General features: G+C 40.1%; 1 protein-coding gene across 10 annotated transcripts in view; it reads left to right on the top strand.

Annotated features, from left to right (window-relative positions):
• Positions 1-14,616, top strand: part of MICAL3 (microtubule associated monooxygenase, calponin and LIM domain containing 3) — a 151,829-nt gene that overhangs the window by 67,943 nt on the left and 69,270 nt on the right. For 9 of the 10 annotated variants that reach the window (XM_059472446.1, XM_059472445.1, XM_059472442.1 and 6 more), the window contains exons 18-20: positions 8,857-8,964; positions 11,525-11,632; positions 12,248-12,434. In XM_059472446.1, coding sequence (XP_059328429.1) covers positions 8,857-8,964; positions 11,525-11,632; positions 12,248-12,434 — 403 coding nt within the window. Of the gene's footprint in view, positions 1-2,318; positions 2,415-4,420; positions 4,478-6,305; positions 6,411-8,856; positions 8,965-11,524; positions 11,633-12,247; positions 12,435-14,616 lie in introns of all 10 variants that reach the window. The other variant, XM_059472447.1, reaches the window with a different exon arrangement.

The raw sequence follows: 14,616 nt of genomic DNA, 5'->3' as shown, positions 1-14,616 counted from the left end.
GGAGAAGGGCATTTATGTGATCGACAGGTTTGGTTTTTCCTGTCTTTTGGAAACTGCATGGAAGAGGAAAGTATATTGCAAAAGCATAAGAGTGGCTGCAAGGAAAAAAATTGCAAAGGAAATGGTCTGGGTTGGACCCACAGTTCTGAAGAGAAAGTGGCATCTGCCTTGGGGCATTGCCTGCTGGTGTCTGTCAGGTGGAGATCCTTAGCTGTACTTGCTTACCAGTTTAAATCTAAAATCTTGTTTTACCCCCTTGCATTAAGATATTAGGTGAACAGTTTCCTTGAGCTTGTAAAGCAGGAGATACAACACCTCTGTGTGTTGTATAGGTGAGGTAGAGGTACCTTGCTAAGAGAGAATTCCTAGAAAGAGTGAAATCCTGGCAGAATCTGTTCTGAAGCAGTTTTTACTGTCATCACAAGACCTTTAATGCTGTCTCTCTTGGGAAGGTGATGCCTGCTTGTATAAGAACATCTTCCATCATGTGCTCTATGCTTTCTGAGCCATTTTGGCTGCTTTTGGCAAAGAGCATCTCATCCAGGATCATGAAGCCTTTGAAAGCCATATGGTCTATCCAGAAGAGGATCTGACTGGGCATGGTGTGAGAGACAAGCCTTTTAAACTGAATTTTGCCCTGGATTTCCAGACCTTCATCTTGTAGCCTTCAGCAGTCTTCTATTGTTCTATAGGTCTCTTGTCAGCAACAGCTTTTGTGTGTCATACATGAGCTTAAATCATGTTTGATGTGTACAAAGATACTTGTAGGATGGAGATCCCGTGTTTTTTGGTGCACATCTTTTCTGCCTCCGGACATCTGCTGCTTCTTCTTTTGAGACCATTCCCTATAGTGTCACAAAGGGCAGAAGTGCAAACTTTGCAGTAATTTTGTTGGAACTGTGTTTTTTGAAGATAAATAATGACTGAGATGACCACAGGCAGCAAGAGCTGAAACCTCACCAGGAGAGAACTTAAAACACCAATGACTTCTGCAAATACTCCTTTTTTACCTTTAATTTTTTAATTTAAATATAGTGATTATTTTCTGCATTCCTATAGTCAACCTTTTCTTGTGTGCTCAGAAATACATTCTGCTGGAGGGCTGACGGAACATGTACTTCATGCATTCATCCAATATTACATTCTGAGATTTGCCTTGAAAAAATAAGCAACTTTGTGAAAATTTTGACATTTGAAATGCAAACTTGGCCATGGACAGATGAAAATCCATGAGCAGCTCTGTGGTTGAGAACGTTGCCATGCTTTCAGTTAGAAATGAGTGACTTCATAGCTAAGCCTTTTGAAACAACATATAAATGTTCCTTATCCACTGCAGTGCAAAGTCATATGCTTCAGTTTAAGCTGCTTTTAGCATCTGTTTGAGATAGAGTAGTGTATTATTTATCTGTTTTGTTGAAAAGGAAGAGAGCACCCAAACAGATGTTAGTGCCAGCTCGTTTGCAAGGGCAGTAATAAACATCTGTAATATGTCTACACCATGTGCAGTTTTTTAGAGCCTTATCTAACACTGGCTTTGAGTACACAGCATTTTGTTTTTTCCCAGTGCAACCATTTCCAGATATGCTCTGGTGAGAACTCAGCAGGAAAAGAAAAATCAGGCTGAAGGTTCATTAATAAACAAGAAATGGTGGAGAAAAAAAGACCCTACATAACAAGGAGTACAGCACTAGAAGGGCATGTTTTCTGGTGTGTTAAACTGAGGACATGTATGTGCATTGTGTAATATGCAGACTATTAAATACAGCTCCATTTTATCTATAAACCAGCTGGATTTGTTTCTAACAGAATGTTGTACATTTTAGCTTGCCTGAGATGGTGTAATGTCTGTAAGAGAGAAGAGATCTGGAGCTGGGAGCAGAACACTGAGACTTGAATTGTATTAGTAATGAGCTGCAAGCAAGAGTAATTAGGTCAACAGGATGCATATTTTTAAGCATTTTAAGGCTCAGCAATAAGTAATTTTTCATGAAGCAAAGAGAGCAGTCCAATTGTGCTATGGACAGTTCCAAGTTTTGCCTTTAACTGATTGTAAGACCTTGACTCAAAAGCTGTTGGTTTAATTGCTGATTGATACAAATCTGTGTTCACTGACTGTGAAATGTGATTGTGTGGCTCTGGGTAAAAACTTGGGTCTCCTCTTCAGATACACTGTTGCTTTAGCTGATTTGAGAGAGGTGTAAGCTTAGATCATGGTCTCAGTTCATGCATTCTGGCCTGTCTCACCAAACCACTGGTAATGTTACCTCTTTTCTACCATTATTATGATTTTTTTTTTTCTTTTTCTGTTTTAAAAAAAGATGAGGCATAAGGAACGTTCTCGGACCTGCCCCAAAAAAGTGATCATGCTCTCTTCTTGCACTCCATCCTCCTCTCCATCGTATCCCAGGCAGCAGGTGATTCCCTCTGCATGCTCTGTCCCTTTCTCTTCATTGCTGCTTGCACAAGTGACTAGCTCAGTTACCAAACAGCTTATTTACAAATACACTTCCAGTTTTCTTTCTTTCAGGTGCTGATGGGGGCTTCTCACCCTCTTAGGTTAGGAAAATAAGGCAACATTAACTCACTGGAAGCATGAAGAGTCTCCACTGGAGACTGAGATTTTGCTGTAGGCAGATTTATTACAGAACCCTTTCTTAGTTTTTAGATGCAGCAAAGTAGAAATTAAAAGTTCGGAGTAATGCAGGGAAAGAAAATTGAATTTTGTTCCATGTCCACTGTCTGTTTAAATAGGTGTGACTGAAAATTTGCTCTTGTATCCATTAAACTTTTATAGGACTGCTTATCTGAAGTGGCTTTTGATTGTTGTAGTGGCCTTCACATGTCCACTGTGGTCTTTCTGTTTCTCCCACATGAGGCTCTTGTCTCAGTCTGGCTTTGAACCTGGAGCAGTGAGAGCTGTTCTGAGCCCACTGTATAAATGTGCATTCAGATGTTTGTGCACATGTATTTGTTGTCCAGTCACATATTTCCTGAAATCCTTCTAATATTTCTGTCTTCTTGTATATTGTCATTGTGCTTCTTTCAGTTGTATCCTTTAAAATTGTTTCATTTTCCTACCTTCAAATCTACTTCTTGATCAGTTCTGAGCTAGAGGTCCTGAAAAGGCAGGTGCAGTCCCATTGAGCTGTCATGACATCACATAAGGATTGTACAAATTAATTTCCCCAGAGGTGAAGCTGAACTGTCTTTGCTGAGCTCTTGAGCCTATAAACTGTAAAGGAGCATTGCCTTTTAGCAGAGTAGACAAGTTTTATTCTTTGGCAGAAAGTTTGACTTGCATTATTGCTGATTTCTCAAATTTTAATTACATGTTGCAGTTTATCTGGTCTAATTATTGTCAGCCTCCAGGACACACATTCTTTGCTGCCTCTGTGGTGTCTGCATCTGCAAGATAGATCAGCTCTGCCTACTAATCCCATTTGAAACTGTCCTAACAGAAAAAGGGGTTGGTTTTCTGCTGTGAACAGCAGCCTTTTCAAGAAGGATACAGGAGAGTGTAATATCAGCTGATGTGTTAGCTAGCTGCCTGCCTCGTGTCAAAATTCTCTGAAAAATTTGTTGGATACATTTTATGAAAGAAGAAAGGCTTTCCCCAGCCTTACAGATGGAGACTCAAAGGTAGTTAAATGCTGAGTTTTACCTTCTAATCTATAATGTAGGATTCATTTTCCAGGTAGAGAAATTTGTTTTCACTCACAGGATCTTGTAGCTCTGTATTTTCCTTCTGTCACCTCTTCAAGTGTTTGTTTGTCCTGTGTCTTTTTGGTTGCCTAGTTTAGTCATGAAGGCCAGCTCTGCCAAGTGTGTTTTGACCATTTTCTATGTTGTGTTTTATGGAAGTCTTCCTTCTTTTAACTCAGGAATTTTTGTCCTCTGATAAAAATCCTGCAGAACTGATGTTAGGCTCAGTCAGAGTAATGTGCTTTTGGAAGCATTCTTTCTCCTTAGGAATGATTTTTTTTTTCCTAAAATTGTCTTGGCCCAGGCCTCATAGCAAGTCAGATGGATCTGTATCCATGTTACACTGATGTCTTTTAGAACCTTTAGTTCTGCTCTTCTACTGCATTTATTCTGCCACTTCTTTTAAACTCTCCATCTCCTTCCTCTGAACTAACATCACAGTATGAGTTATACTGAGTGCCTTACCATCTTTATTGCACTAATTTGATTACATTGTGGTACTATGTTGTTGTTTATAGACTTATTATAAATATATACTTTAAAAAAAATTCTCTACAGGAGCCAACTTGTTATTGCCAGGTTTAAATTATTCTTAATAAACTTCTGCTCTTGTTGTGGCTTCTTTTCTGCCTGCATCATAAGAAAAATCAGATAAAGTTTGTTGTGATTAGGAAGTTGGTCTGTGATTGTTTTTAAGCTCATCATTTGTTGCCTGCAGAGATTCAGGGAACCTGGTGCTGGCTATTCCGGGGATCTGAGACCCAGACAGGAAAGGGTAAAAAAGCATGAACAAATGGCATGGGTGCTGATGACACAAAGCTGTGGCGGATGTGTGCAATCCAGAGGTCAGATGCAGGGGGTGGTGAAGCACACTTATCCTAATGCTGCTGTTAACACGCTGCAACTGCTGAGAGTCAGCCAGGAGATCCCTCCTGTGTGACACCCACATAAATGCATAACAAGCCTTCATCAGCAGTTTGCTATATGCTTTTATTTTGCCCTAGGTCGAGCACTTGGGCTCTTATCATTCTTCTTTGTCTCTTACACCTCTTTAGGGAAGTATGCCTTGGCTGTAGCAGAACAAGAAGAGTTATGTGTTGTGCTAATTGATGCGAAAGTGGTTGCATTGTGTTCACCGCTTGCTTTCTGGATGGTTAAACAACTGGCATTCCATCTTGCCTCCTACAGGCCAAAGTAAAAGGAAAAATGATGAGGCATTATTTAGTATAGAGACTTTGAAGCCTTCTTAACAATGAAATATTCAACAGTCTGTCTGAATGGCTCAGTATTATACAGAAGCATGGGAAAATAAAAGATAGGCACTCAAAAGGACCAGTTGATTTGAATTCATATTGACAAATTAATTGACATTCCAGTACAGGCATTGAATGAATTAAGTCATAAATGGGAGCCAGCAATAAAACTGTTGCAACTTCCAGAATGTGTTCTAACAAAAGCCTTTTGTGGGCTGAATGTTTTCTGACAGGCAGTAGAAAATGAATACACGTGTCTGCAATGACACAGAAGCCCACAGCTTCATAACAGACCCCAGTTTTAGTGAAAATGATCTAGTAGGAAGGAGTAGGTGGAACAGAAAGCAGCTTGAAAGTAGAGTATTATTAATGCATCTGAATGGGAAGAGTGTTTCCTGTAAACTGGGTGTGAGCCCGATTTTCTGTTCTGCATCGGAGGACAATTTGTAATACAGAGCTGCACCCTGGCATTCTTGACAGATCAAGCCTCAGATTTCTTGATGCACATGTTTGTAGTTCCCGTCCATTTACTTTTGTATTCCGCAAACAAATTAGCTGAAGGCTGTGTGGTGCTGCAGTGACTTATATAGCAGGTCACCTGCCAGGCCTTTTTTCATGTCATCAAGTGCACCACACAGCTCTTTAGGAACATTGATATGAAAGACCAGAATAGCAGAGGTGTCAAATATTGTGCCTGGGGTGTATTGACTTGGTAGTGCAATAAGAACAAGTAGGACAGTGGAGTTGCATAAGTAAAACTGGCTGCTTCTGTGAGTGTTTGATTGTACTGTTCTTTGCTTTATTTAGACAGGCTCATTAAACATGCTCTCTTTGGCATGTGGACTATTTATTTTGCATATACCATCATCTTTTAGATATGAATTCATTCTTTATGAGAACCGAAATACATTATCCTAAAATGTGTTTCTGTACACAAAATCTGAGAAACAAATAGGTACAGGTTGAGATATTTAAAGGAAATCCTTGAGAATGCAGAACTCTGGAGAAATAAACTGACAGATAAGGCCCTTGGTGCATGACAAAACCGCATTTTAAAATTATTTTTTGATGGTAATGCCAGAGAGAAAGGCTATGTGCTTGTTTGATTTTGGCTGCTGCAGTCCTAAGAAGAGTTGTGAATTAATGTAACCAATTTTTTCTTCCCCCTGAGGGTCAAAACGTAGCACTTCATTAGAAAAGTACACACATGGGGGGAAAACCCCCCAGTTTTCACATGAGAGCTTCTGTTACTGTTGTGCATGTGAATGTCATACCTTTTGGCTGGCATTTTGGTGTCCCTTCGTTTTTGTGCTCGTTTGTTTACATCCTGCCTCCTTCCTCGTCTCGCAGAGATCTCCTCGTTTATTGTCTCATGACCATGTGCCCATGAGTATTGAGCAAAGGGCATGTCAGCTGGCTGCCCTCCTGGAGTCCAGACGTGCACTGAGGCATCAGGTGACTACAGCCCTGCCTAGCTGGTGTCCTGGAGCACTGGGGGATTCTGGGTACAGGTGAAATCTTGGGGCAGAAAGAGGAAAAAATCACCAAAATATGATGGCCACTGCTCTATGGTCATGTGGTTAAAACAAGCATCAAGACTATTTTTGTCTTTATTTTAGTGTCTTTATTTGACTTGCCTTTTCTTAGCTGTCTCCTTGTTTGGTGAGTGACCCTTTCTGTTCCTCAAAACAGGATATAAACAATGAAGTAAAAAGCAGCCAGTAAACTTCAGAATAAATGAATAAATGCTGAAAACCAGCTGAGCTCTGGATCAAGACATCTCACAGTGGTCATTTAGCAGTCAGTCCCTTGCAAATTTTACTTGCTTCTGGAAGCAAGAATATTCACATTTTCCAAGCTTAATCCCTGGCTCTGTAGTACTACTTGTGTGTCCATCCTTCCTGTGCAGTTGTTTCCAATGGTAGAGCTGGCAGCTTGTGCAGATTGTCTTTGATTGCAGTGTACACTTCTGTTTTGTTTCGTTTTTGTGCCTAATTTTCTCCCCAGTCTGTTGTCTTTGGGCTATGGGAGCATGCCAGTTTGAACTGTGGTTTCTTTGGTTGCTCTCTGTTTTCAGTTATCTTCAGCAGTGCTTGGCAAACTGCAGAGTGCTTTTTTTGGAAAGCACCATCTAAAGAAGTGATTTTGTTTTATAACTTAACTGTTTTGAGTTAACCATCCCAAATCAAGCTGTCTACTTGAGCTGGAGCATAAACAGTCCCAGAACTTTTGCTGGTGGGCATAACTTTTGCAAGCCCTACTAAAAAGAATTTTGTGACATCTAGGTCACTTCATGTCATTGGGGTTTTTTTGGGATGCCATCTTTTTCTGATGGCTAAAATCACAGGAGCTGTTCTCCAAGAAGGAACAGCAAACCTTTGGCTAGATTTGAAGTTTTGGCTGTGAAGGCCTGAATAAGAAGTCTACCTTAAACAAAGTTAATATCTCAAGCAAGGCCCACAATACTCATGTGAATTTCCTTATTCAGTTAAAATGATGATGCAGAAATCAAGATCTAGACCAAAATACTTTGCTCCTACCTTTTGTAGTGCTCTCTGGCAATTTTAAAGCTCCTTCTGAGTGTGGAGATGCAAAGATAGCAATTATTTTTGAAATTGTCTAATTTCTGTATCATGCAGAATTGAGAAGGAGGAGAGAACACAAAGTAGAGGAAAGCATAAAGTGGGTAGGGCAGAGAGGAAAAAGGAAACAGATGTTGGAACACTGCAAGCAATGATGGATTATGATGTGGGATTTAAGAGAAGAAAACAAAGAAAATACTGAGAAAGAGGAGGCTTAGCAAAGTAAGGACATTTACAGAGAAGAAACTTGATTAAATGTTAATTTACTGAAAATTTTTGTATGAACAATTATATTTCCATAAATTGGGGAAATTGTGAAAGCCAAGCTCTTTTGCATTTTGCTCAGTAAATTTAATCTTGAGGTTAGCCTATTCCAAGTGGCTAGAAGTAGGTCTTTTCATGGGTCATGCAATTACATGACATTTAGTTTTCCTTTTTATAACTAAAACCATAATTTATTTCTCAAAGAAGCCAGTTATTTGTAATGTGAATATTTTTTTATTTCCAGACTATAATTTTTAGGAATGCACAGTTTCTTCCAGTGCTGTTTGTCCAATACTTCCAACTTTTTCCCTACTTATATGAAGTATTCATTGGAGGATGGGCATAATCATCTGTAGAGATGATGATAAGGGCATATTGGAAGACCAAATTTTGGGTTCTCCTGTGAGAAACCAGTTTGAGAACGATGCAGGTTCTCAGTCTGTGATTTATTCTTTGCCATTTGATAATCAAGATCAGTAGATTATTTTACATTGATACATTCTTTATTTTGTTCAGTGTTTCTAATCATTTTACAGTAATTTTTAGGTTGGAAATTTGCTGTTAATTACTGGAAATACATACAAGCTAACTTCTTTCTCTTCTGTCCCCTAGGAGAACAGAGTTTTGCTTTATATAGTTAAAATGAAGAAGAGGTCTCACATGGCCTGAAAGATGATGTTAGTGCCTTGGGCCAGTAATAGAGAACAATGGGAGATACAGAAGGAGCAGAGGAAATTGATTTGGGGTCTTTGCCAGTGGCTTAGTTGGTTGAATTACAGGAGGTTGGACATCTGTGGAAGTAGGTAACTGCTTCCAAATGGTCCTAAATAATATAAAACCTAATAAAGAGCAAATTTGGAATAACTACTCTGCCTCGCTAGGGAGAAAGTAAAGATACCCTGGGTGTTTGTCTCAAAGTTTTCCTGTAAGAGTCCTTAAAACATTGTTCTTGATGGTAGTTAGAAAAGCCTGGACTGTTTTTTTTTTTATTTATTTTCTCTTCTCTCTTAGAAGAGCACATGTATGATTGTGTTGATGTTTATTTTATGTTTTAGCCCGAGACGGAGCCGTCTCGCCGATTCTTTGTTGACCAGTGGGAGCTCTCCCGTAGCCTCCGCTCTTCCAACCGCCCTTCCTCACCCTCCTCCGACTCCCTGCGCCAGGTAGCCCTCACCTGAGCACTCCAGGTGCACCCAGCTGCCTTTGCTTGCCAAGGACACTCACAGGACGCAGCCAGGCTGGCACTGCTCCACCTGCAGAGCCTCTGTGCTTGTCCCTGCACAAAGCAGCCTGTGCCCAGCACAGCTCGGGTGTTGCCAGCCATAGAGCAGTTTGAAACTAAATGGTTTTTAACATTAGTGTCTGTGAGAAGTTTGTGGTGCATCTCTCACTCAAACCAGGGGTTTTGAGCACTGGTAGTCCTTCTGGCTTTGCAGTGAAGCTTTCTGGTTTTGCTTGCTGCTTTTGTTGAAGTTTTGGGCTAAACAACAGAATGTGTTTGTGCATATGTGGTTAATGGAGAGTGTGAAATAAAAAGTGCTTTGGCTTTTTGAAAGATCACTGAGAATTTGAACTAGTTACAGTTGTCCTACATAAACAGCAGGAACTTGATTTGACCTAAGCTGGAGCAGGTTCTTTGCCTCCTTTTGAAAATGCTGCGGAATGTTGTAAGTCTGGAAGACCATGGAAAGAAAGATAAAATGCTTCACTCAATACTCATAATTAGGCTACATGTGATAGGTAGGCAAAAAGCAAAACAAATCAGAAACACAGAACTCCAAATTAAAAATTCAGCAAGTAAATTTCTCACACAAATAGTCCAAGGTACTGTCAGTTAATATTAACACATCATTTTTTTAGCATGGAGCATGTTACATGCTGGTAGAATTTTAAAGGTCCTGAAGGATCTGCAGTTGAAGGTTTCAAATCAAAGCTTGATTAGGGGAAACCTGGTTCAGCTAGAAGGAAATTCTCTCTTGGAAATGCCTGATCTCTCTTCTAAGGAAACTCAAAAAGCCTCAAAAGCTCTGATCATTCAGAGGAAACAGAAAACTCTTGGCCAAATTATTATGATTGCCAGTTAAAAATCAATGATGAAGAAAATTTTAGAAGTGAGCACCATTTTAAATGTCATGTTTGACAACATATATGTCATTGAAAAGCAACTCTGCACATATGTATGTGGAATTTGGAAACACATGGAACCTGGGAGACTCAGAGACAAATAATTTGTTATTTCTTGCATATAGAAATACTGCAAGTGTTCTGCCCCTTGGAATGGAATCAATAGACAGGTGTAAATTCTTTCTGGGTAGAAATAAACCCTCCCCTCATTGTTGCAGTGACAGAGAGCTTAAGGAATTAGGACTGTAGTGACAGCAGCAATAATCTCTGGCTGAGCACTCCATTTTCATAATCTTTTTCCCCAAAGAAGTACTCATTCTATGCTGAATTTCAGTTTCTCTGATACTTCCTGCTGTTCTCAAGTCTGAACTTGTGAAGATTTTAAACATTCCTAAAAGGCTAATAACCACACATATTAAATTAGTTATTAGTTGAGGGAAATAACTACTGTGCTTCAAGCAAGTTTTGTTATAAGTAAAGGGGTTTTTAAGATACAACTTTCCTTTTGTTATCCTTGGCATTTCCCACTTGCTAGAAGCTGAGTGGCTCTCTGATCCTGTATTAGCTGAGAATCCAGCTAGAAACATTCATAATGCTGCTTAGTGTGGAAAAGGGAAGTTGCTTGGCATGCTCTTTGCTGCTCCGAGTCAAACCCGTGGCGTTTGCAGTGGGATTGAGCTAACATGGATGTAACCACCTAATTTTCTTAACCATGTAATTATTGCCAGTGGTTGTGTTTCCTGTGAAAAACACTTTCTCCACTCCTGCAGTGATTGACTTTGGCTTGCAGACACTCATTTGGTACCATCTAAGGTAACAGCCAACTTGCCTAGACTGCTGAAAATACTGGAGGGTTTTCAGATATCCAGAGTTATGGAGTCAGTCTGTGCCCATGATGGAGAAAAGCCAAGTCATAAAGCCACGTTCAGGGTTGAACAAATATATGTTCCAGATATATGCAGGTATGACTTTAATGCATTGGATGAAGGCTCTTCCATCTTTTTTTCCATCTAAACCTCTGCGTATTTTTAGGACTGGAAGAATTAATACTTTTGACTCACTGTGAGTTCTTTAGTTAAGGGCTTCTCCCTGCTCTGTGAATGCTCTGTAAATTAATTCTTTCCAAGTGCAAAGTACACAAATATACTGTTGTAAATCAGCATGTTGCATTAGACTTGGTAACATGCCTTATGAAAGGTCTTTGTTTCTGATGTCAATTTTACCTGGAACCTAAAATCTAACCTATATTTAGCCTCATCTTTTAGAAGTGTCTATACTCAAGTTTCCAGGGACAAAATACCCCACAGATGAAAACAAGATCTGCTCCCTTCATCATAGTATTTCTGGAACACTTAAAAAATGCAAAATGCAAGCCTTCCTGTCTGTTCCTACAGGTGATCCTGGACTGTACTGGTGATTTCTGATGACACTGGCTTTGCTATTACTACTTGTCACTTTATTTGTCCACTGTCTTGGCATGATTTGACCTCTCTGCATCTTTTCACCACCTAACCTCTCATCGTTCTAATTATTTTTTTTTAATTTGATTCTTTTTTTCTTTTCTCACATCACTCTTGTTTTATTCAACCCATCTGGTAGAAGTACATAAAGATGTACACAGGCGGAGTGAGCTCATTGGCTGAGCAGATAGCCAATCAGCTTCAAAGGAAAGAGCAGCCCAAAACCCTTCTAGACAAGAAGGAACTGGTAAGACAATGTGCCAGAGATGAAGTGTGTTTGTGCTTAGATGTTGTGTAGATCTCAAGTTTTGTGAGTGTCCACCAGTTTTGTGAGTTTTGTTACACCACTGATGGAATCTGTTGTAGTTCTGTGAGACATTTTTGTTTCCCTTTCTCCATCCACCCTCACTCCTATCCTCGTTTCCTTTGCCAAATATTTTAACCTAATGCCAGCGTCCAAAGACTGGGTGTAATGACTTGAGAAAACTGTTCATAACACTTCTGCACTGCTGCTTTCTGAAGGAGACACTGGTTTTGGTAATGTAGGTCTAAGAATTGCTGTTTGAGGATGTTCTAATGGTTTTGCCTTTCTTCAAATGCCTCCTTAAGTCACTGATTTCAGGGTCCTCATTAATAATACTGGTGTCCACTCGTCTATCCAGAACTTATGTAGGCATGGCATCCTAGGAGCCTTTTTCCTGGACAACAAGGTTAGTTTTTGGTGTCCTGGTTAAAACCAACGTGAGTTGTGTCCGAGAACTGCAGCAGCATCCAGGTGCTCCCGTGTCCACATAACATGACCTGGGTGTGTGATCTCAGTGAGGCTGGACACACAAATTCAGCCATCCCTGTTTGTGTCCAGGGCTCGCTCAAGAAGGAGTTCCCGCAGAACCTGGGAGGCAGCGACGTGTGCTACTTCTGCCGCAAGCGGGTCTACGTGATGGAGAGGCTGAGCGCCGAGGGCAAGTTCTTCCACCGCAGCTGCTTCAAGTGCGAGTACTGCGCCACCACCCTGCGCCTGTCCTCCTACGCCTACGACATCGAGGACGGTAAGGGAATGGCCTCTGGTCACCAGGCTCCTCCTGGCCTGGCAGATCTTTTGTCACTTAAAAACTGTTTGGTGAGTTAGGGAGCAGGGTGACTTCCATTCCCCAGACGCCATCTCTCCAGCTGTTGGAGCTTTGGGGATTTCCTATGGCCAGGTCATGGCGGCAGCAGAGCAGCCAAACCCAAAGGAGTTAACATTGTAGTGGTGCCTGCAGAGGCTACCTGGAACAGAGGCTAGACAGAGCTGAAGGAGTAAAGGAGGGATTTCTTTAAAGGTTACACCCTGGCAGTACAAGTGCCTGGCCGTGGCTCCACCCAAGATGGATGGCAGGTCATGAGTTTTCACACTTTTATAAGTTTTGGTCCATTTCCATATTTGGGTTAATTGTCCAATTACAGCTTCAGGTTGTGAAGTCCCAACATCCCAGATTGCTCTCCTCAATTCACCATTGTTCACACTTTTGGACTGAAAGCTGCAACAGTGTCCTTGGTTCTCAGGCTGGAAAAGGATTGTTTTGTCTGACTAAACTGTCAAGAGAACTTGGTAATACTTTTTATGAAGTTCAGATTTACACACTAAGGCAGTACAGAATCTGGAAAATATGAAATCTAAAACTTAAGGCATCGTTAACAGCTGCTAGAGTGCAGGGTAAACAAATAGTAACTGGAGGCTTTAAAAAGCTTCACAGGCTGAGTTTGAGGGCTGGACTTTTTACTGTCCTCATCTGACAGTATTTAAATAAAACCCCTGAGTGTTTAATACTACTTAAGAGAAAATAACAAGTTGGAGAGAAATGCGATCAGCTTGTTCTTCTTGAAGGTACCACAACTGTCCACCTCTGTATGTTTATTTTAGATGTAATAAAACAGGAACTTATTATCAGGGGCTGTTGATAATTGGTCATTACAAGCTGAGTTCTACTTATATAGAAAACACGGAACATTAAAGTTGAGTAGAGGTAAGTCAATGTTAGACTGTTGTAGCAGTAGTTACTGAAGATTCAGTAATGGCTTATTTTTTGTATCTGATAGACTAAGGAGAAAAGAATATGATTACAAAACTTGCTGATGCCTCAATTAAAAGAATCTAACATGCTAAGAACAAAGGGAAGCTTCAGATATACCCTACAAGTCTGACAAACCAGACAATATGGCAGCAGGTGAAAGAAACTGTTAATCGGCAAAGCGTGCATATTGAAAGTAATAATTTAGGATCATCCATCACTTGTGAAAAGTCATTTGCTTGTAAGGGTAGCTGTGTACTACAGTCTTTGTTTGAGCAGTGATGGACAAAAATGGCACGTTTTCTGAAGAAAATGTATGAGAAAATATTTGAGGTAAATGTTGATTCACATCAGCAGGTATGAATTTATTTTCTTACACAGCTGCCTATCTTTAATCCAATCTCAGTAGGAAAATAAGTGTAAAATGGTGTAAAACTAGTGACAAGTAAGGTGCAAAGGATTCTGTTTCAGACATAATGGTGTAGAAAACAGAATAACAAGAAAAAAGTGTTAGTACCTGTATTTTTCCCACTGATTGAGGTGAACATGAAGTAAAAATTTTAAATTGATGTCACAGGATGACACTCCAAGATATTCTTCTGCAGATTGAAATTGATGGGTGTCCATTCTGTGTAAGAACAATCTTTTAATATATACTGGGTAGAAAAATGGCTGCGGAAACACCATCTGGTTTAAGGGGCAAAAAAAGAACTAAAATTGTGTATTCATAACGCATTATATAATGACTTTAAGTAATGGATTTGCTGGGTTGTGAAGAGTTGAGGAAACTTAGAATCGAACCAGACTCTCAGTAAGGAATAGAAACCCCTTTATTGCTTGTCTGGAAGGTCATCAGACTTGGCATGCAAGTTTAAAGGGGCCATTGGTAATTTTGAGATCAACATATAAAAGCAACATCTTTGTCAGAAGTCAAAGCTGGGGAAAAGCATTTTTTGAGCACTGCTGTTATTTTGAGCACTCACAAGTAACTGAATATCTGACTGTCTGTTAAGCAGTAACAGACTGAGCTCCTCTGTCAGCTGTATGAGCTGAAGCAGTTTTTACCACCAGATTTTTAGTGATTCCCTCTGCAGGCATGCTTGTGTGTGCAGTTATGGCCAGACAGTTCTCAGTGAAGCAAACACAAAGCTTGGAGTTTCAGCAGGCTTATAGCATTCAT

This window comes from Ammospiza nelsoni, chromosome 5 (assembly GCF_027579445.1).
Source record: "Ammospiza nelsoni isolate bAmmNel1 chromosome 5, bAmmNel1.pri, whole genome shotgun sequence".
Classification (NCBI taxonomy): Eukaryota; Metazoa; Chordata; class Aves; order Passeriformes; family Passerellidae; genus Ammospiza; species Ammospiza nelsoni.
This window is presented reverse-complemented; position numbering and strand designations above follow the sequence as displayed.